The sequence below is a fragment of the Apodemus sylvaticus genome, chromosome 16 (assembly GCF_947179515.1).
Source record: "Apodemus sylvaticus chromosome 16, mApoSyl1.1, whole genome shotgun sequence".
Taxonomy (NCBI): Eukaryota; Metazoa; Chordata; class Mammalia; order Rodentia; family Muridae; genus Apodemus; species Apodemus sylvaticus.
In genome coordinates this window covers 77,980,077-78,003,323 of record NC_067487.1, presented here as the reverse complement: position 1 = coordinate 78,003,323, position 23,247 = coordinate 77,980,077, and the positions used below count along the sequence as shown (strand labels likewise).

The 23,247-nt window shown below is 37.8% G+C and overlaps 1 protein-coding gene and 1 long non-coding RNA gene across 9 annotated transcripts in view; one reads left to right on the top strand and one right to left on the bottom strand.

Moving 5' to 3' along the window:
• Positions 1 to 23,247, top strand: part of Mef2c (myocyte enhancer factor 2C) — a 144,315-nt gene that overhangs the window by 58,934 nt on the left and 62,134 nt on the right. For all 8 annotated transcript variants that reach the window (XM_052160027.1, XM_052160030.1, XM_052160029.1 and 5 more), the window contains exon 3: positions 10,082 to 10,285. In XM_052160027.1, the coding sequence (XP_052015987.1) occupies positions 10,082 to 10,285 (204 nt within the window). The remainder of the gene's footprint in view (positions 1 to 10,081; positions 10,286 to 23,247) is intronic.
• On the bottom strand, positions 11,190 to 22,177 carry LOC127667010 (uncharacterized). The gene is made up of 3 exons (XR_007973767.1): positions 21,621 to 22,177; positions 13,304 to 13,576; positions 11,190 to 12,098 (listed from the first exon to the last, which is right to left on the bottom strand). It is a non-coding gene; the product is annotated as an uncharacterized LOC127667010 (long non-coding RNA).

Here is a 23,247-nt window from a genome sequence, read left to right as displayed (position 1 = left end):
TGGTATATTTAATAGATGACGGTGTGGAGTTGCAGCCTGTAACCACTGTTGAGACTGTACTTACAAGAGAAGTGAGCTATTTTATCTATCGCATTTAATCTATCACATTTCATATCACAAAGAGATCTTTAAAACGGTTTGAGTGCATATTATTTTTAGCTTGAGAAGATATCATGTATATTTAAAAAGCATTTAACTCTTATAAATTATTTTGATGACTTAAAAAATGTCAATACTAAATTGTATATTTTACAATAAAATGTGTTAGTTTAATTTAATAAAAAGGGGGGGGGGGAAGAAAAGAAAGGAAACGAATCAGACCTAAACAGCCTGTACAAGTGTGTTTAAATGTTGCAGGATAGAATTCTCTTTTACTAGATTTTGCAAGGGTCACTCTTAAATTCTGACAAACTTAATGACTGACATTAGCCTCCTCTGTTCTTACATAATCAAAAGCATCAGAAATCCACAGACACAGCTTTTAAAGCCTAGACTCTTCGATGGACACTCCCTTGTTTGTGATCGAATCTCCGATTTATTATCCACCCTCAAAATACCATGCAATGCACAAGATTTAAATTTTTGTTTAGGAATTGTGTATGTTGACTTAGGGTAAGGGGCTGATAGAGTTCTATTCTCAGAGGCCCTCATTCTAACAAGTTTCTCATGTTGAGAAAGTTAGGGACCACTGCTAGCACATCCTGTGGAAGCGCTCCTGTATCTCACTGAATCACGGCTCAGTTTGCTCCAGGCTAAGCAGGACAATGGCTTCCTTTGCCACAGAGCACACTGCTGTCTCTTGGTCGGAGCTTGTGCTGGAGGGTTACAAGCACATGGTAGCAGTCTGCTTAGAAGAGCCCCTCACTGCTCTTTAAAGAGCCTTTCATTTAGGACAGCAGGCCCCTCATTGTATAAAGGAGCGCTTGTCTAGAACACAAGTCTGCAGTGGCACGGCCTCCTCCCACTGAGAGTAATCATCAGGCCTAGAGCTCGAAGCCTTTCTAATGACAGGCTGAGTTAAACAAAATAAAACTGAGGAGGAATACTCAGAACAGTTGTGCCATTACTTACTGGCAGGAACAAGGGAGGCATCCCAGAGAATTTAGAAGCCACATCCCTTTTGACAATTAGAGATTGTCCTTATAGACTCTTGACCCCATCCTTAACCCTTTAAACACATGGAAGGAAAGACCCAGTGGCTCATGGATTATTACAGAGCACACTGTGTCCAGGAGCTGCTCCTTCTGTCACTCTTTACTCCATCATCTGCCTCAACTTAGGAAACTGGAGATCATCTTGGTGACCAAGCAGAGATAAGGAGAGTTAGGTTTAAAATATGTTCAAATAAAGAAGTTATGTTAGTAATTCTAGGTGTGACAGAATGGAAGAACATTGAAAATAGAGTTAGTTGGGTGTATTAGTTCCAACATATTTTAAAAGAAAGGACAATTACTTTATGTGTTAAAAGTATGGCTTTAGGATCAAGTTCCTCAGGGGTAGATTGCTACAGAAACCTCTGTTTTTATGCCAGCTCTGAGAAAATGGAAGAGAGAAATAAAGACACAGAGGGGAAAGGAGGGAAAGAGAGAAGGAAAGGGAGAGAGGGGGGAGAAGGAGAGAGAGGGGAAGAGGGCAGAGGAAGGAAGAGAAAAAAGGAGAGAAGGAAAGAGAGGGAGAGAAAGAGTGGTAGGGAGAGAGAAAGGGGGAAAGAGGGAGGGGAAGGGAGAGAAAAGGGAGGAAGAGAGAGGGAAGGGAGGAAAAGAGCAAAAGAGAGGAAGAGAGAAAAGGGGGAGAGGGCAGGAGAAGCGGAAATAGAATGGGGAGGGTGGGGCAGTTAAGAATCACTCTGCTCCATTCATTGAATACAAAAACATTTCATTACCATTAGGACTCAAATACTGTGATTTCAGATTCTAAACAAAATTAATGTGTCTTCTCTTAGAGGCAGTCTGAAATCTTCAAGGTTTCAGCCTTGGGTGTTCTTAGTGGTGTAGTAGCTACTGTTTGAAAGGTTCATCACCTTCATTTCTTTAGAACTTTTTCCAGTAGGATGCAAGGATTCCCGTTGTTAATACAGTGGTAGGTTCTTCAGGGGTGGCTAGGAATGTAAAGAATGTGAAGCAAGGGTATGGAGGGAACTGGATCCCAAAATACCCTTTTCTGTGACCCAGTAAGACAAACTAATTTCCCTGCCTCGGAAACAACTACACAGAAATCCTGTCCTGGGATTTTAAAACTGCCTATGTAGCAATGTCTGTGTGAAAATTGGAGTTCCATTCTTTTTATTCTAGCTTTGAGCAGGCCTGTATCTGCTGCCAGCCAAAGGACTTCCCATTTTGGGAAACTGAAACATCTATAAATATAGAAAGAGTATGTACCCTCTCATGCCGTGTGTGGTTCTCACTGGCTTTCGTGGGAATGGCTGGAGTGTCTGGGGCAGCAGGGGAGACAGAACCACACAAAAGCGACTCTGGTTTGTTGCTGGAAGTAGAAACCACTGGCTCTCGATTGAATCTCGGTAGCATTATTTTATTTACCTTAACCCAAGAAGCTATCTTTACATAAATTAATGCTCTCCCTCAGGGTGTTGTTCTCAGGAAGAGTGTCAGGCAACTACAAAAGCAAATAAATAGCAGTACCTGTACACCTCAGCTAGCACTGGCCTGTGCCTGAGCCATGGGAGCATCTGCTCAGGGGAGAGTTACTTACAAGAGGGCAAGCATGCTGACTGGAGGAACATGCATTGTGTATGGGAAAGGTATTGTTTCTGGTTCATCTAGGGACTGGTTGTATAGCTTTACACAAGACCCCCTTACTTCTGCATGTATAGTATCCATCTGAGAAAGGGGGAGGGCAGACTACCAACTACAGCCTGCAGAGATACTATTAAGTATAAAAGAGCTTAGTAGAAAGTCTTTGACCTAGAAAATATACCAAAGTCACTGTTCCTGCCTAAGACAATAATCATGATAATCAATATGCTCTGATTTTATCCACAAACTCAAACAAGTTATGACACCATTCAGTTTTTCTCTCCAACTCAACTCCATGGAATGTATATTTTTACTCTCAGTCAAAATGACTGAAAGCCTACAACAACTATGTGAACATGTCTCCTGTGGATGGTAGCTTTCTTTTAACTTAGTCTGAACATACAAGAGTTTATTTTGAAAGTTCCACTTTATAAAGAGAGCATGTACAATTTCTCCATTCATCTGTCCATTCATGCAATAAGTATTTAGTCAGTTATTATTTTTGGACTTTAATTGAAATGATGAACAGAAGAGGGGTTCAGCTTTCAAGGAAAGCAATGATGCAGATGAAACACTTTAAAACCTGTATGTCGGTAGTGTTAACACATGGGCGTAACCACAAAAATCACAATGATGGTTTACTTCTCGGCATATGAAATTTATAGGTGACAATTGTGATGAATTGATGAAGTTGATTTACTAAACCGTAAGATATTATATATAGTGTACAATTGTAGGAGAGGGTACTTGCTATGAACTTTATTACTAATTAATGATATATTCTTTGCTACCTAAACATCAATACCATCTAGCCATAGAGGTTGAAGGTGTAAAAACTGTAGAAAGAGTTTTAGGGCAAGTTCATTGTTACCTTAGAAACACATTCTCTTGACCTCAACATCCAGCTGTAGAACGAATTTCAGAACAAGGGGAGTTAAGATGAGCTCTACTAGTCTCTCTCATTATCATGTTTTCTTTTTCTTGAGTGAATGATATTCATTATATATCAGAATGCATTCTAGAAAAAGACAAAATGTGCATACCTCATCGCGTGCATGAAGCTTCAGAGCTTGGAAAACGCTTATCATCTGACTTTTAACGTCCTGAGTATAGAAGGGTTAAAAGCAGCAAATTCCTTCAACGGCTCTTCCCCTAAAGTTATTCTCACACCCACATCAGCTTCTCTGTCATCCTATCAATGGTCTGATTTTGTCTCCATCTTCCTACAGTATAACTTATGGCACCTAACATAGTCACCAAAGATTACTCTGACTAACAGAAGGATCTGTAAAGATAATTTCTTCCCACTGTAGGACATCTTAAACTTAGATCCTTTCCACCAAACCATCTACCATATTTTTCGAAGGCCTGGAAAGTTTGTTTTAAAAAAAAATGAATGAGTGCAAATTCCAAAATCACCTGTTTGATTTAGCTTATTTATGACTCAACTTCTTAATGTCCACAGAAGCTACAGACTCTGACACCCCTTCTTAGCCCTGCTCTCCCCATTCTTCTTATATGCAGACCTAACTAGCATGTCTTGTGTTTTCACCTAAACCGGTGTAAAAAGTGTTTCCTGGGAGCAGAAAGTGACTGAACATCACAGTGCCTTCTAGAGACTCCTTCACACCTAGTTGCCATTAATTAGTTCATCTTTTCAGTGTGTTTCTTCAGCCAGTTACTGTCAACCATCCTCAAATGCACAAATACATATGAATTAAAAGTCAGAACTTGGGGCTGGAGAAATGGCTCAGCAGTTAAGAGCACTAACTGCTCTTTCAGAGGTTCTGAGTTCAATTCCCAGCAACCACATGGTGGCTAACAATGATCTGTAATGAGATCCAACACCTTCTTCCAGTGTGTCTGAAGACAGCGACAGTGTATCCATGTACATTAAATAAATAAATAAATAAATAAATAAATAAATAAATCTTTTTTAAGGGAGTAATCTTTTTTTTTTCCTTATGTATTTCTCATTGACTTTTTTTCTATTTTTTTATTTTATTTGATATATTTCTTTTATTTACATTTCAAATGATTTCCCCTTTTCTGGTCCCCCACTCCCCGAAAGTCACATAAGCCCCCTTCCCTACCCCTGTTCTCCCACCCACCCCTTCCCACTTCCCTGTTCTGGTTTTGCCCTATACTGCTACACTGAGTCTTTCCAGAACCAGGGGCCACTCCTCCGTTCTTCTTGTATCTCATTTGATGTGTGGATTATGTTTTGGGTATTCCAGTTTTCCAGGCTAATATCCACTTATTAGTGAGTGCATACCATGATTGATCTTTTGAGACTGGGTTACCTCACTTAGTATGATGTTCTCCAGCTCCATCCATTTGCCTAAGAATTTCATGAATTCATTGTTTCTAATGGCTGAATGATACTCCATTGTGTATATATACCACATTTTTTGCATCCATTCTTCTGTTGAGAAAAAGTGAGAACTCATCAGAAGGCGCAAAGAACATTTGGTTGATAAATGCAATCATCCCAAACGCTGAGCCTCCTCTATGGATGGGGAGACAGCAAAAATGTGGGTTTGTGTGTGTGTGTGTGTGTGTGTGTGTGTGTATGCGTGTGGAGGCTCTAGTTCTTTTGTTTGTTTGTTTTTGGTTTTGTATTTTTGTCTTCCTCTGTGCCTCTCCACCTCATTGTCTTAAGACAGGGTCTCTCACTGACCCTGTATGTAGCTCAGGATGTCTGGCCAGAAAGCTCCAGAGATCCACTTGACTGTACGGTCAATCCCTAGCCCTGGTCATAAATGAACCTTTAAGTGGGTGCTGGGGACCCAAACTTAGGTTCTTATGTCTGCACAGTGGACAATTTATGGACTGAGTCATCTCCCTCCACCTCATCTTTCAATCCTCCTTTTTCTTTCCGTGCCTACAACTATAAAAATAAACTTCTATCTTCACACTTCTCCACCCTTCATGATGCATCATCCAAGCACAGATTCAAAAATACTTTTCATTGAACTTTTCCTGAAGTCTGCAGCTTCTACACATATGTGCACTGTTCTGGACATTCTCTGATTTCCATAGTATAAATTTCAAAATATTATAATTGCTTTGTTTCTCTCAAGATTCATGTCAGTAGCTAGTTAGAAATATATATATTTCTAACTTTTGCTAATGTAACCTTTTAAAGATAAGACACCTTTTGGTAATGTAGCCTCTTAAAGATAAGAGATTCTAGATATATCTTAGCTTTAAGAGGTTGAATTATCAAATGGCAAGTAAAGAAAACTTCTACTTTTAACAGAAAATTATAGTGAGGAAGTCAAAGTTTTTAAGTAGAATATTTCTATTCTGTAATCTATATTCAAGTACTAGTCATTATGTACCCATAAGTTAGTTGTGTGAAGACTGATCTGGGATCTTATGGAATTAAACAGCATCAAGAAAAACCAATAAGCAATCAACCAATCAACTCCGTAATATAGGAATACTTTAGGAAATAATGGCTTATACAAGTTATTGGGGAACCAGTTTGTGATGATGCACACCTATAACTCCAACAATTGAGAGACTCAAAAAGAAGGCCCAGTGCCAACATGGACTACATAGAGACCATGTCTCATCCATCAGTCAATAAAACAGTACTGAAAGCTAAGATGAAGAGGGACTGATATCTGAGCATCACTATGAAAACATCTTGAAAATTATGTTTTAAACTAAGCCTCATCTGGTGAGAGGCTACTGATGGCCAAGAAAGGGAAAAGTCATAGCATCACAAGCAGTTCTGATCAACTCCAAGGTAAGAAGTAATTCCAGGAAGGGAAACTGTAGTTCATAATCATTTCAATTGAGTTAAAATCTATCATTTTTCCTTCTCAGTCTTTTTCAGTTTTGATCTGAAAACAAAAGCTAAAGTGCAACAATTAGATAATAATGCCACGCCAAATCACTAGGCATGATGGGAGAAAGGAGTCTGTTGGTCAAATAAGGGATGTTCTTAAGAAAGAAGGTTCTGTTAAGCATTAAGGCATTTGATGATTTTCTTCTTCAGCCACAGTGAAATGACATGAACTCAAGAAATATCATTTTACGTAATAGAAGCTATAGCATCCAGCACAAAATGAGTAACATGGAAGACTCCAGAATACTCAGTAGATATTGGATGTGTAGAAAGTCTTCAGGAAAAACTGTCTCTCGCAAGATTTTCATTAATTTCTTTATAATTGGATTATATAAAGTTGTATTCAACAAATATGACTCTTTTCAATTTCATATTCTAACTTCAATTTCTCATCTCTCCTTAATAGAGTTGTCATTAAATATGTGATATATGCACATTTGCTAGGACTTAAGGTTTAGGGTTATTATGAAACCTAATATTGAAATACCTTCATACATCATCATCACTTCATGTAGGGCTATGGGAAGCTTCAATGGGAAGATAAAATGTTCAGTACTTACAGTGCATTTCTTCCTTTAATGCAAATGTATTTATCATACCTCTTTAATTTTGAAAGCTAGATGCTGAATTACAATGCCCACTCAATTAATACTGGCTTTATTCTTCTCTCAATGCATCCCAATTGAAGTAAACATTGGAAAGAACACCCTTTACTTAGCTGCTGTAAAAGCGGTGTTCGGTATCACCGAAGGTTCAAAGAATGCTATTGAAATAGAAATATGGACTTGTCCCCATTACAAACTATTGTCAGGTTGTGAAAAATGTAATACATTATTATATTTAAGCCTAAGCGCTCTGAATTGCAATCTTTGTCATTGAGTGGCATATTTTAAATGAAGAGTAACATCTCAGATCTCTTTGGAAAGCTTAATGCTTAAAAACAATTTTATCTAACTATGAACAATGATAAAAAGCATTATAAAATACATTTTGAGTATGCATGAAGGATATGAACATAATACAGAATTAAATTTAGAGCAATTAAGAGTAGGGTTTGAAGGTATTTTCTTAACTGCATTAATACAGTCATCATTTCAGATTGCAGTTTTAATGAAAAGAAGCTATATGCACTGACTCGTTTGACAGGTATTATTAAATAAGTATGCATTATCCAGCAACCAATTTGGTTACACAAAAGTTGAGGAATACCTAAGAGTAAACACAAATAGTGGTTTTAATGATATTTCTGTCCTACAAATACTTTGATGATGAGTGTTATAATGTGCTAAATTCTGAGGTTCGAGTACAGCAGAAACCATATTGTATTGAGACATTTCACCTACAGTTTGTGGTCATGAAATCTGATTAAAAATGGTTCCATATATGTGATACTATTTTATATCAGAGCTTCTGTATTTAATACATTTTAGCATATTTCACTAAATAAGACAAGTATGCAGTTAGATTTATGTTTAAATTGTATCTTGAAGAAATGTTAAAATATGTTTTGAATAGTTCACTTATAATTAATAATAATAGTTATTTATCCATTCGAATAAGAAAGTCTTCAGCCCATCCTTATAGTCAGTCATAACTCATCCAGAGGAACCAGAATTACTTCAGTTCCTGAAGTAAAGTGATAACCAGATATGGACATAAAATGCTAGTTTATTTTATCAAAAGCACATTAGAATTTTAAAAAAACAGTAAAACCACCACCACAACAACAGTAGCAGCAACAACAGTAATAGATGCTAAGGCAGCGGTAACTGCTTTGAAGCAAAGTTGGGCAAGCTAAAATGAAGATAACATCTGAATAGAGATTATCTGGTTTAGTGTGGGCTGCAGTAGCAGTGCTTTGTGCACTGAAGGATAGACTGTCAGTGTGGATAGCTCATCCTGCCCTCTCACCGGGAAAAGCAGCACTCTCAAACATTAGGACACTCTTTATGATACCGAGACATGCACTTTATTAGTTCTCAGTTGTAGAGACACTGAGCTTATGATTGAGATGGGCAGTATGGAGGAAGGGGATCTTAGAGTGAATGCTGGAGCTAGGCTTTGGAGCTTTTGATAGTCCATGGAGATCATTCAATGGTTTTCTGGAATCAAAGGGGGGAAAAAGAGAAGAATGGGGACCTAGATTTAGGATCTAGATTAGGACTTAGAATTGAGTGGCAGTAAAAAGTGAGCTGACCTGTGTAAGACCCGTTGTGTTTAAAGAAAATGCTAAATAAACCAATCAGACTTCAAAAATTTATATGAGCCTTAAAAAAAAATTTGTGTTTCTTAAATAAATAAATAATAAACAAATAAGCACCTGACACTGTCAGCCATTAGTTGAGGAAGCCTGTTGTAATTTAAAAGGTTTCTGAGCCTTTGATATACCAGTCTGCCTTACTACTGAATCTGTGAGACAATAGGATATGTTCTGGAAGTCGTTTCTGAGAATGATACACTACGCGATGCTTGTTTGGAAACATTAGACCATAGATGGGTTTGTAGCTGATGATGTTCATGCTGTTGGGTGGACTGACCAGGAGGACCAGCTAATGCTTGAAGAACACTGAGCCGCAAGTGTGAGATATGTTCTTTTACTGACAAGGGAAGGGAATGCAGAACTGCAGACAGGAGCCTAAGGGGGCAGTTCCTGGGAAAAGAGTGTGGAGTGAGGTTTTGCAGAATAAGATGAATAGAAGAGACAATGATTCCAGGCAGAGGAGAGGAGAGGATCCAGGCCAGGAAGCTGCTAGGCTGTCCGTGGTGACATGATAAGGTTGGGCTGCCTGGGAAACAGACAAGTGTGAACTTGACAAATATTTGCAGGAAAGGGATTATGGGACTTGGTCATAGATTAGACCAGAAGAAAAAAGGTCGAAGATAACAGTTACTGACCTCAGAGAGGAAAATCAAAAACTGAAGAATGAAACCAAAATACGTCCCAATGCCCAGCTAAGCTTCTAAAGAGACAGTAAACTGCCCAAGAGTTGTACCCACAAGCCTACAAGGGTTGTCAATTAAGTGGCACAAGTGTAACCAGTTTTATGTGTGTGTTGTTTTAACGTGATCTAAAATATTAGGCTTATAATGTCATGGCTAGAGTTCAAGTGATTAAAAAAACAAATCAACCTCGAGATTTGTAATTGGGAAAACTGCTAAACATGCTGAAGTTGAAGAAGCTGAAAGTTTCAAAGAAACAAAATCGTTTCTTCCATCCCCTTCATTCGAATGCCCTGAATTAAATCTTATGTCTCCAGTTTCCCAGTTTAACACTAGCTAGAACTCACACATTTTTGAATTGTAGGCAGAAATCAGTTTAGATTATTTGCGTTATCTTTGAATGTTTTAGTACCCAAGACGCTGGCAGCTCTACACCATTGTTTTGCAAAGGAAAAAAAAAATAATAGCATGAATACATACACCACACACGAGTAAAGTTTTGGTCTTTAAAAATGCGTTCTTCTTCCAGGTGACTTTTACGAAGAGGAAATTTGGATTGATGAAGAAGGCTTATGAGCTGAGCGTGCTATGCGACTGTGAGATTGCGCTGATCATCTTCAACAGCACCAACAAGCTGTTCCAGTACGCCAGCACGGACATGGACAAGGTGCTGCTCAAGTACACAGAATACAACGAGCCGCACGAGAGCCGGACAAACTCAGACATTGTGGAGGTGAGCAAGCTGTGAGCCCGGCTTCCTGCCGCGGGCCCACGGGCTTTCTGCTGTGAGCCCGGCTTCCTGCCGCGGGCCCACAGGCTTCTGTCCCTGTGTTCCTAGTCCTGTACCGGTTCTTGGGCTGTTTATCCCACCTATGACTGCTACATGCTGGTTACGCCTCCCAAAATGAGAATCAAAAGTGGCAAAGCGATGGCCATATGGGATCTAGAAATCAAGATCCAGGGTCAGATCAATGGCTGCCTCTTTTACGAGTGCGCGGTGTCCTCCACTGCTATCAGGACCTGTGAGTCAGGAACTGTGACCAGGGGCTATGTCATCCACACTCACAAATTCATCTGAAGTGTATAACAGCTTCTCCAATAGAATCAAAACATTTCTTCAGGTGACTTCACTTGAACTTTATTATCTGCCATATATGTCACCTCTTTCTAACTCATTCTCTCTCTCTCTCTCTCTCTCTCTATCTATCTATCTATCTATCTATCTGAAAAAGTAAAAACAGCTAGTTATAAAAATAATGCTTTTCCTCAAAATGATATCATTATATCATTGAAAACTGTTAATATACACGAAGCCAAAAGTCAATTGACAGTAGATTTATAAGGAATGGGTTAGTACTGCATCTCAATCAGATTTAGGTTCCAGCAGAAATAAGTTAGCTGCGGTGGAGAACTCTAAGAGGTTTTAGATGGGTAAAGGGCACACGATTTCAGTGAGCCTTTTAAAGTATTTTCAACACGTGTCCTATTTAGATGTTGCTTTCTTACTAGCAATGGCTCCACAACTAAAAAGGGAAAGAGAATTTTTCTGTCTGCCTAATTTTTGCCTCTCCTGTCCATCCTTGGGACAAGTAGGTTTATACAGACTTTCCCGGAACTGGAAGAAAGTAAATGCTTTGGAAGCAGGAAGGCCACAGTTGGACTGTCAGAGTACAGCTCCTTGTCACAGACAGCCCTCTGTCCAAAAGGCCCAGCCCCAGTGCTAAGCAAAGGCACAGACCTCCTACATACCCATCTTTTTATTATACCCCCTCTAATGATTAATTATTTAAGACAAATCCTGATTTCGTTCCTTTTATTTGAAGTTTTTGAAGGCATTGCGTTGACTGGTTTTACATTTTCATTCTGTCACTTTGCCTAATAAGACAAACAAACAATTTCAGTTAAAAGTCACAACATGTCATTTTTTGCTTATGTTGGCTAGTAATCTGTGCCACGCACTTGTTAGGGTCCTCAAACCCTAACTGACAATAAAATGTACCTGCCTTTAGGAAAGTTCTTTCGACTACCACGCATAAACTTGAAAATGCAAAGCCAAGGATGAAGGAACTGGTTGGTTATAATGCTTCAAGGGCTGTTATGTATGTGTACTGATGCTTCCAACCTTATACTACAGCTAAAACAACAAATACGCCAGACCAAAAAAAAAAAAAAAAAAAAAAAAAAAAAAAAAAAAAAAACGGAGTTAAAATCTGACATTGCATTTGATGTCCTTGGACTTCATGTGCTCTGAAACAGTAGAACTGTATTAGATGGATTAGAAAAACATGTTGGCTTTTAAGTTTTGCTTTCAGGGTTTATAATCCCAAAGGTTCATATGTAGAGTTCTGCAGAGAAGGGTGCTCTATGTCTTAAAGGTGACTTCAAATTTGGCCTCCCGTATGATATTTTCATAGTCTTGTATGGATGCACATGTGAGAGTTAGATTTCTTTAAAGGCTGTGATATGAACAGTGGGTCAAGAGACAGAGATTTGCAGTATCATGGTACGTGGGAAGATGTCTCTCTCTCCAGCTGAAGGTTTCTCATCTGAAAAAGAATAGGCGTGAGGATCAAAAGTGGTGGTACAACCCGGTGCGCAACGGAGACTCCGAGTCCCAATCCTAGAACTGCACAAAAACTTCCAAAATCTTCTCTGTCAATATAATTTATAGAAAGAAACATTGGAACACCACAGTAAAGCTCTAACTCCATTATCTTATATTTGATATAAATATATTAAATCCCTGAATTGCTCTATGCTTCTAACTCTCTGGAAAACTCTAGAGTTTTTGACTCAGTATTCTGAATGGATACAATATGTAACTCTTAACACATTGTAAGTGTATCGAGGTAGATCTTCTCTGTAACATTCCTCATGATTCAGCCCTCCTCCGTTTTAGAAATAACAGTTGATGGAGAAAATTGAAAGGCAAAGTCTCTAACAGAAAAGTTTTATATCACTAGCATATATACCACTTTTAAAGATATGGAACATTTAAATAAGAATTCTTGAGGTAAATTTGAGTGGAGAGTGTACAGAGAAGACATCTTCCCTCAAGTGGTCAAACATACTAGGTTTCAAATCATAGTGGGGCATCAATTACAGTAGAGAGACTAAGAATCTGCAGTTGGAAGAATTCTCCTTTAGAATAAATCTAACAGAAAACGTAAAGTGGAGATAGTCTGCTACTCTTGGGTAAAATTTTGAATCTTATTTATTTTAATTTAATGGAATACATTTAACTGAGTAAGTTTAATGAGTAGCATAATATATTCCATAAAGGGTCATTAGTTTTACATTTCCCATTTGGACCATTGCCTCTTTCCCTTAACCCTCTACAAACAGTTTACTCACAGGAAGAAAAGGTTGGGGAGAGAGAGAATGTTATGATTGCTAACACAGAGACTGGAGTGCAGATTCCTGGCCCATGCTAGAGTAGAGTTGTAGGGTCACAGGAAAGTCTGCAGTGAGTGGGTGTTGAAAAGAGATTTCTCCTTTTAGCAGAAAGCTCTGTGTAATTACCATGTCTTTGCTTGATAATTAGCACTACTGTTACAATGGCACAGAGACACACAAAGGCTTAACAGATAGGCTGAAATAGGTTTTTTTTTCCCTCCATTGTATCATAATGCAGCTTGAATATCTGTTTAGATACACTATATAAATATGCCAGATTTAGTAAATGTGTTAAAATTGTAATCCATTGTTTAAAAAAAGAAACAAAATCAGCTATTGTCTTTAAAATACTTACTTTGAAGAAAGTCCATTTTGTTTGGCTCCATAGCACATAACTAGATATTTATCCAAGTGCTAGCTTACAGGACTCTGAAATTCAGGTAGTATAAAGGAACTGCCTGGTCACCACTTGTCCATTAACAGAAGAACTTGTGGACGTTTCTCTCTGGCTGTATTCCTGAAGAATAGTTTGTTAAATATTTGAGAATGGTCCAAAGGATGTAGATCCTACAGGGCTAGTATCTAGGACAATGATGCCTTCATTCTGAGAAGAATCGGCCAGGCACTCCTGTTAAAGATGTAAAACAAAGGGTTACAAAAAACAGCTTGGGAAAAATTGGAAGGCAAAGGAGCAATAGCCCATAAATACCACATAAGCTACCGAAGGTGGCAGACACTAACAGTTCAACCTCACTACATGACAGGACGTGGGTCCTGAAGTATACTGCAAGTGATCTGTGGGGTAACAGAGACCGAGACTAACTGTTACCCCATATCCACTCTATGTCTACTAACTATGAAGCCCAGGGGTGGGTGTTGCTAGCAGCTGGCCAACACAGAGTCTCTCACCAGTCAGAGGGTCTATGGAATGGTCATCTAGTCTGGACCAGAAGTCAAACTATTACATGTAAATAGAGACAAAATGTAAAAGAAATCCTGGAATCACAAATGTATCAGTAGAAGATATCTCTCTCCCTCCCCCTCCCTTTCTCCCTCCCTCCCTCTCTTTCTCCCTCCCTCCCTCCCTTTCTTTGTGTGTATGTGTGTGTGTGTGTGTGTGTGTGTGTGTGTGTGTGTCTGAATGTAAGAGAGCGAAAGAGAGGGAGAATTTAACTGAAATTGTATTTTCTGTCACCCTATTCCTGTTGCATTTAAAGATAACCTAGAAGCCATTGTTGCATAAAAAAATGTTTCCTTGCCCATTAAGTGCAGTAAGTGTTAAGGCCTAAATTAGAACTTACAAGGCCTTAAAATAGCTTTCAACCTTTGCTGCCTCATAGTACTACGGGAAGGTTACATACAGTGTAAGTGCTCTTGGAGAGGAGGAAAATCAGCAAGTACAATTTTTGTTGAAGAAACGCAAAAGAAGTAGAATTAGACCTCTTTACAGAGAAGTATTACAGAATTTGAGATTTGGTATAAAATGCAAAAACTACTTCACTTGACCTTTTATTACAGCCAAACCAATATAACTTGTAATTATAAAATATAGATTTATAAAATACTTTGCATGTGCTTATATTATGTACAAGTACTTAGCAGAAAAAGCCTGTTTACTGACTTGTTTAGTACTTTCTAGACTTTCTCTTCTTCAGTCATTCACCTAACAAAGATTTGTTGAATTCCTGGTGTGTGCTATGTGCAATGGAATCTGTGAACTGCAAATATGACCAAAGTACCTCAAGAAGTCTTAGTTCTGAAAGAGGCTCGCCGGGCCAGGTGACCCTGACATTGGCTCCCTTCTGCCTTTGCTTGTTCCTCAGTTGACCCTGTCCCTCCCTATCCTGTGCTCCGACATACAACATATACTCCCCTCACACACACAATTTGCCATAAACTTTACAAGGGAGAGGGTGACATAGGATGAGTTAGAGAGAGGAGGACAGGGATAATATGAATACAGTCTCCTATATAAAAGTCTCAAAATTGATTAATTTATTTAAAAAAAAAAACTCTATCTAGAGCTGTCACCTCTTCTCTGTCAACCACTAGCCGCATGGGGTTCTTCATAATTAAATGAAATAGCACTCGGTGACATTTATGGTTCATTTCCTCGGTAGCACTAGCCACATTTCAAGTGTTCTGTGGCCATATGTGGGCTCATGGCCACTCACTGAACAGGAAAGACCCTCACCTACTGCGTCTCACAAAAGGTCAGTGAGACCACACCGGCCTAACTGAGATGTAAAGAGGGCGGATTTTAACTAATCATACCCTCAGAGTAACTCCAAGAGAAATCCTATAATTTATCATAAATCATTCTTCAAATTGATATATGAAGGGTGCATTTCAGAAGTGGCGTACTCTCCAGCAGTGTAACTTTAGAATACAGAGTATGAAACTTCTTTTTAAAAGACACCAGTTTGGAACTCAATACTTAGTAAAAACTAAACACACATCTTACCCCAGGCCAGTAACCACAGTCAATCAGTAACCTCATTGTCTGGTTAAAACACACCTGCAAGTGGTCTAGACCATAGAGGGCACTAACCATGTGGGTGGGGCTGTGGTCCTAGGTAAATCTTTGTCTAAGAGAGAGCTGGTACATCTTCCATGATACCATTTTAAACATTTTTGATGCGACATTGGACCACTGCCTAACTTTATGATTAGTAATTTCTCTTAAAAAAAAAAAGTCCTCTTTTGGAAGAGATTTAAAGAAATAATATCCATGATTTACATTAGAATATTCCATAGATTTACCATAAAACATAATTGAAATAGCTCATATGGTTAATGACTTAGGAGGCCTCTGCTGCCCTATGCTAAATCAAGTATAGACTTGTTTTCAATAGAATACTTGACTTATTAACTTAACAAAATATTAGCATATCCCATAAATATTTAAATATTTTATGTTGAGCTTTCGAAGGAATAAGAAAGAAACTGAATTTTATAAAAACTTTTTCAGATTTTCACTTTTGTGTTTTATATATCTTTAAAAATTTCACTAAACCTGTAAATTGTATTTGCATTTGTCCTAATATGTCAGACTACAATTTTTGATATATTCCTTTTTCTCATATCTATACTATAATGGGTTTCTTGGGCTCTCCCTTACTTCCCAGATCTATTGGCTTTAACAGTATCAGTACTTCACAGGGTCAACAGAGCGTCATTAGCAGTGAGAGCAGAAAGGGCCATCCATTTGACAGCACAGCCTTTTGCCAGGACTAACTTCATCAGATTAGTCATTACCACTTCTCGTTATTACCTTTTCAAAAAAACCTTATTGAACTACTGTGAACCAAAATCTTCATATCTTTCCTTTCTCTTAACAACTAGAAAGAAAAAGGAAAAAACACTTAGACTAGATCAGAATCATCCATTTTGGTGATATTTGCACATTTCGTAGCAGGAAGGATTTGATGATTGCAACCTGTTTCAACCAAAGAGGACAGGCTAGCTGTTACTACCAGGCACATAAATGCTTCATGGCTTGGAATTTTAAAACTGTCCTATAAAATATTAAAGGATAGACCATTTCTTTCAAATGTGTTGCTCAATCTTTACTGAAATTCATAAGTGAAGTTTTTGGGACAGTTCTCAGTCCTGTCTAAAATTAGGATAAAAGATAATGGTGCTTCTCAAAACTGAATTCATTATTTTAGAACATGCATTGTGCTGCTGGACAAGTTGTGGGTTTTTTGTTTGTTTTTTTGTTTTGTTTTTTTTTTTTAATTACAACTAGTTTTTATTTGACTGGAGGATACAACAATAGAACACCATCAACACTCAATATACATCAACTTGTTGATGCTCATTGTAGTATAAATAAAGTCTATGAAGACTTCCTTTTTATTTCCTCTGCTCTAATAGTAAAAGTGGCTTTTAAAGTGAACTTGAAGAAATGTCATTGTTCCGTCAGAAAACAAACTTTGGGCTGAGAGGGTGGGCCTCTCTGCTGTGCAGGAATGAGTATCTGTGATCAATTCCTTAGCACATCCCCACATTGGAGATGCAAAAACAGCCGAGGATCCCTCGAGCTTCCGCCTAACAAAACTACTTTAATCAGCAAGACCCGAAGCCCAGTGTAAAACCCTGTTTCAAAAAACAGGCAAAACTTAATTCTATCCTTCACATATACATCGCACATGTGCACCCTACACACAGACATGCAGTCACTGACACCCAAATGTGTGTGTTTATACAAATAGGTAGATGTAGATATAGACTAAGATGTAAAAGGCACAGGAAACTTGTTTCTAGTCCTGGCTAAAAGTACTCCTTCTATGCCAAGGTCTATTGATTCCTAGGGAAGAATGCATTTCAGGGCCCTCACCTTGATTTAGGAAGAAGGTCAAAGAATGGGTCAAAGTCCCTCTGGTCCTCTTGCATTCCTGGTAGTGTCTTCCTAAAATGTTGATTCCAGTGTGGCGGCTCTACGTGTGACATAGGACTGTGTATTCCTGGCATGCTTCTCATTGATGCTGGTCTTTGTGACCACTCACTGTCTTCCAAATGGAATTTGAAACTTTAACTGTATACTATTTCTTCTTTGTAGTTTTACTGTTCAGGGTCACATCATAAGATAGATTCTTAGAATAATACCAGTAATATTTCCTTAAACTGGTAGTCAACAAAACTAATTCTTTGAGCAAGAGTTGACTTTTTAGGAAGCGCCATTGTTAACAACCATTATGACTCTGCAATCAAGCTGCACTTAGGGCACACAGGGCGGTTTGGTCTTCACACTAGGCTCCCTTCCCTTGTGACCAGTCATTGGGGCATGGCTTTCTAAAGCAGGTGAGGAGGAAGTTTCTGAGCCCAAGTCGGAAGCTGCTGGGTAAGTGTAATGTTCTTGGCCAGGGTGAGTCAGAAGGATAGTCGGACTTCTGCCACTGATTTTACTATCCTCATGGTCATGAGAATCCTTAAAACAGTCTTAAAAGGACCATGAAGCCCAGTCACTGAAAGAACTATAATTACATGAGTGTTGCGTGTCCACAGAACAGAGTACATGGGTAAATTATGCTACAGAGCACAATGTATTTCTGATACAGTAGCTACTACTTGACACATTATCCAGTTACATCTCATTGCTGTTCACAGCATGCTTCCTGTTACCCTGAAATTCAGCCACTTCTTACACGGCCTGAGCAAAGAAAAGAAACTTTCTGTCAATTATCTGTAAAGGTCATAGAGTTAATGACTAACTGGGAGGTTAATTAGATTCTGAAAGCCTCTTCATATCAATTAAATCTCTTATTTCTATGTTTCAGTAAATAAACTCAGTAACTTCTCAGGGCTGCTGTTCTGATGAAGGAAGCATTATAAACAGCATCTGTAAATGAGTGTTTGTTTATTCTCACAAAAATACTACCAAAAAAACTAGATATATGAATTAGTTATGGCACCTCCTCAGTTTCTTAATTGTGTGGTGTAGTTTTCAAGATAACTGCAAATGCTGCCTTATTTATAAACAAATGCCATATCGCTATACTAGCAAGAGGACCATTTTATAGACAGGAAAACTGAGGTTACAGTGACCCTAGGAATAGCTAGTAACTGAAAAGAAATCTCTTGTTAAGCTTTCAGTTTCTGAAACACAATATTTTTGAAAAAAATAGTGTGTGTGTATGTGTGTGTATGTGTGTAGTGATGAAGGTTCAACCCCAAGTTTTGATTTTTCTAGAAAAGTACTTCCTCCTGAGTTATACCTTCTGTTCTAATATATGTATATATATATATATACATATATTATATATACAAAACATACATATATTATATATACATATTGTATATATTATATAGTGAGATATATATGTGTGTATATATATATATGTGTGTATATGTATATGTATATATATCACATGAATTGTCCTGGATAATAGAACCACATTTTACAGAACCTGAAATAAGTCAGCATTGGTCAGTAAATGGGGCCATAACCTTACAAATGCATATACATTGACATTAAGTGAAGGTTCAGATCTTCTCTCTATCTGGATGTATTTCAAAGTGCTCAAGAACTAAATGAAGCTGTAACTTCATACTTAGCCATGCATCATCAAGGCTTTCTACAGACAGTAAGAAATGTACTGGTGAGCCTAACACTCTTGTCCATTGAGATAGCTGGCATCACAGTGATTAGCCACTACCTAATGGAGGACATATAGCCAGACTCCAGTGACTGGTTCTCCTTAGCTGTAACTGTGCTGAGTTCATTTCATATTTAAAAAATCAGAAGTTAGATGGTCATTGTTATATTGTGAACATTTTAATGAAACTTGATCATTTAATTTGAACTTTCAGAAATAAAATTTTTAAAGCCCCACAAATTGGGATTAGAGATAAAAGTTTAATTTAATTTCAAGGGTATGTAGTTCAGTGTTAGAACACAGGCCTACCATGGGAAGTGGTGGGTTTCATTTCCAGCACCTCAAAACACTGTTACAGTAACATAACATACCCATTGTCTGACTGCAGAACAATTATGTACCTTCTAGGCTGCAGGCTTCTCCCTTGAGTTAGTATTGTTTCCATTGAAGTCTCTCCTGGGTCTCTAATTAGGATCAAGGGCTACAAAAGATGTCAGAGCCTATTGTAAACTGTTTAGTTCATTTTTATATTTTGAAAGCCAAGGAGGAAGTTCAGAAAATAAATAAAATAAGATAGCAAAGGGAGCAAGTTCTTAACTTCAAGATGTATATTTCGTGCTAATAAATGTGTAATTTTATAAATAACACATTTACCATTAATAGCTAGCATGTCACAAAAATTAAGAAATTTAAATGAGATCAATATAGTGTTTATTTTCCACAAATATTTAGAAAATAAATGTGCAAGGCTTGGTGCTAAGCACCCCGGGAAACGAAATGATTGTGCCATGTTCAGTGTTTCCTGCCCCAGAACAGATAGTCTAGCATGTGCAAAACATATACAGCTTGGCTATTTCATGCAGCGATTAATGGTGATGCTGAGTGTGTATACGAAGCATCTTGCTGGCTGGTAGAGATGCAGCTGTAACTATCCTAAAGCCCAGCGAGCCACACTCTGGGGAAGTAACACTACATATAGTGTGGGTTGTCCAAGAAAAAAGAAATTACAACTGCAAGCACCCAAAGGAATGCCATAGTGAATCTGAAAGGTTTTTATTTTCTTCATCTCTTGTTTATGGTGTGGTATGGGGTGCATACAATGGATCTCCCAGAGTAGGAGTCACAGGAAGTTCTGAGCCATGGGATATGGCAGCTGGAAACCAAACATGATTCTCTTCAAAAGCAGTATGTGCCCTTAGTTGTTGATTGACCCATCTTTCCTCATGGTAGAGTTGTAGATGAAAGAGTGACCTCCAGTGATGAGTGGAATACATTAATGTATAAGTATTTATTTCCATTTAAAGTAAAAAGATTAGTGATCTATAGATTTTCAATATATATTTAAATATTAAGGAATATATAAGTACAATGATAGCAAATCATAAATGTATGAACAGACCAGGCTTATCTATGGTATGGATATGATGGGGTCTGATTTCCCATAGCTTTTGATTTTTCAAATGTAGAGTTTCTCTGTTAACAGGTGGTTATAATTTTAGGGGAAAAACATAGAATACATTAGCAAAATGTGGCAGATATCTTCCTAAAGTTTGATTTGAAAGTTCCACTTTAAAGTTCTATCCCATACACTTGACAGAGGAGTCCCTACTTCCTAATTCTAAAACAGGATACTTTGGCCGAGGGGCTGGAAAATTGTTACGTACTTGTGTGACATTCCTATAACCTAATGCTCTTCAACTTTTTCTCTCAGTTTAATCATTGGAGAATGTTCTTTATTTCTATAGTCACTGTTTCACATAGTAACAGCTTGTTGTATTCTGGTGTGTTAGCCAGAGGGGAGGTTTATTTTTAAAACCCTGAACTCTGAATTTTTCTTTATTTTTCCAAGATTGAAAGCAGCTGAAATGCCTGGAGTTACAGGTTGAAGGCTGCTTCCCAACATGTTGGGAGAGGCTTTCTTCCCTCCTCCCTTTGTGTGTGTGTGTGTGTGTGTGTGTGTGTGTGTACGCGCGCGCGTGTGCATGTGCGTGCGTGTGTGTGCGTGTGTGTGTGTGTGTGTGTGTGTGTGTGTGTGTTTAATTTTTTCCTAACAAATGTCTTCTAACTGGCAGTTGTCTAAAAATAGAAAGCTGCTTAACTAAAAATAGCCTGGCTCTCAGTCGTGCCAAAGAAAATGGAGAGGAACAGGCGTGGACTGAGTACGCCGGTCCTATTCATTCAGAGAAACCTTTGAGAACACAGGCCGTGATAAAGTGCCCTCCAGAAACCACAGGCCGGACTCTCTCTTCAGACTTCGAGGTGCCAGTAAACATTTTAGCCCCAGGACACTTTTTTTCCCCTTCATAGATTGTAAACACTTTCTGAAAGACGAAGCTTTGTTTCACAGAACCTGACCAACTGCCAGAAGTAACTTTTGTAAGGTCTTAAAAATTTCATAATTGTAAGGCTTTCTTTTTAAGAAATAGGATTCTTAAATGAAAATGTTGGAAAATAATGTACATCATGTAATAATTAACAGGAAACTCTGTTATAACAAAAACCCTACTTACTGCTTGCAATTAAACTCAAAACTTTAAAGTCCCACAGAAAGAGCTCACTTGTGTGACTCACCGTAGCTGGAGAGCTGCAGCTGACTCGTTGGCTTCAGGCCTCAGTGGAAGGACATTCTTGGTGGAACAGATCCCCTAACCACCCTATTTAACCACTGTCTTAAAGCTGTCTTCATGCAAGCAGGATTTTTTTTTTCATTTTAATTCTTAAAATGGAATAAAAACTATCTCAAAAAAATTCTTTAGAAGATGGCTTTCTGGTTTAAAAATGGCATTCTGACTAAGCCATTTTTAAAACAAATACATAGACAGTTTTTGCTGTGTTAACACACACACACACACACACACACACAATTTTCCTTTGCTTAAGTAATCTGAATAACCAGGTCAAACACAGCAGCAGGGTGTGGAAATGCCAGCCCAGGTCAGGGGTTGCATGGGTCTGAGCATCGTTATTTTCAGTTCCTGTAATGCAGCTAAGGACTCCTGAGACAAAGGAAAACTAATGGATGGAAAGAGACTTAAATCATTGCTAGAAGAATCAAGGTCCTTGTATCTGTGTGCATCGACTCATCTGGTCTCCTTCCGTCTTGTAAAGCGTTTTGTCTGTCGTTTTGCATGTTGGCCCCCTACCGCTCTTTGTAATGGATGCAGACCACAAGTGATTCCTTTATGCAGCACACAGGGTGTAATTGTGTCTGTGTGGTGTATTAGTAATTACCAAGCTGAATTCCCATATTGTATCTTTACTGCAGGCATGGAAAAATAGGACACACCATCCTGCATAACCATTTTCAACCTAGATAGTGAGTCACTCAGAGCTGTGCTCTAGGGACAAAGCCTTTGGCATGTATACTTTAAAACAAAATTGTCATTATTCACTCAACTTTGGCAATGCTTTTCTTTGACATTATAGTATCTTTTTTCACTATAAAAAAAGTCTTCACATTGCAAAATACTGTCTTTTTAATTGTTGACATAAAAATTGAATATTGCTAGATAGCATAGTGATATAAACTATATTCACTATGCTAGCATATAGTAAGAGCCCAAGTTTCTACATACAATAGGTTATATGACATTCATAAATATCTCAAAGTACAATTGTGTTAGAGTTATTTTGCCCTTAAACAGTCACATTTTCATATATAATTTATCAATCTTGACTCAAGCATTGTTAAACCAGAAAGAGCTGACAACAAATTTTTGTTACAGTAAACAGATACAAGTTAATTATTAATTTGTTTGCTATAAAATTTGCATCCATCCTTTATGTATTATGTAGTTGTTATCGATTTGACTACCTCCTAATCTGTAGGGAATTGAAACAACTTCAGGACTATTTATCTATAATAGAAGTCAAAATAAAACAAGCAGATTGATCTCAACAAGATAAATTCTACTTTTGTGTGTGTGTCACATGCTTATAATGACAATAAAGTATTGTTAACTACAGTAGTAAAGAAAGCAATATGACTTTTTGATTGAGGTTAATAGATTAAATTGGATATATTTTGTGGATTACTAATGAAGTCAGGATGTTAATTACATTTTACTATCAAATCTAAAAATGACCTTTTGATCTTTATGTTAAGTTTTTATTTTTCACTGTTGGTTTTTTATTCAAGCAATAATTATGAAATTCCAACTATGTGCAGAACTCAGCAATACTAGGAGAGAGAGAAAAA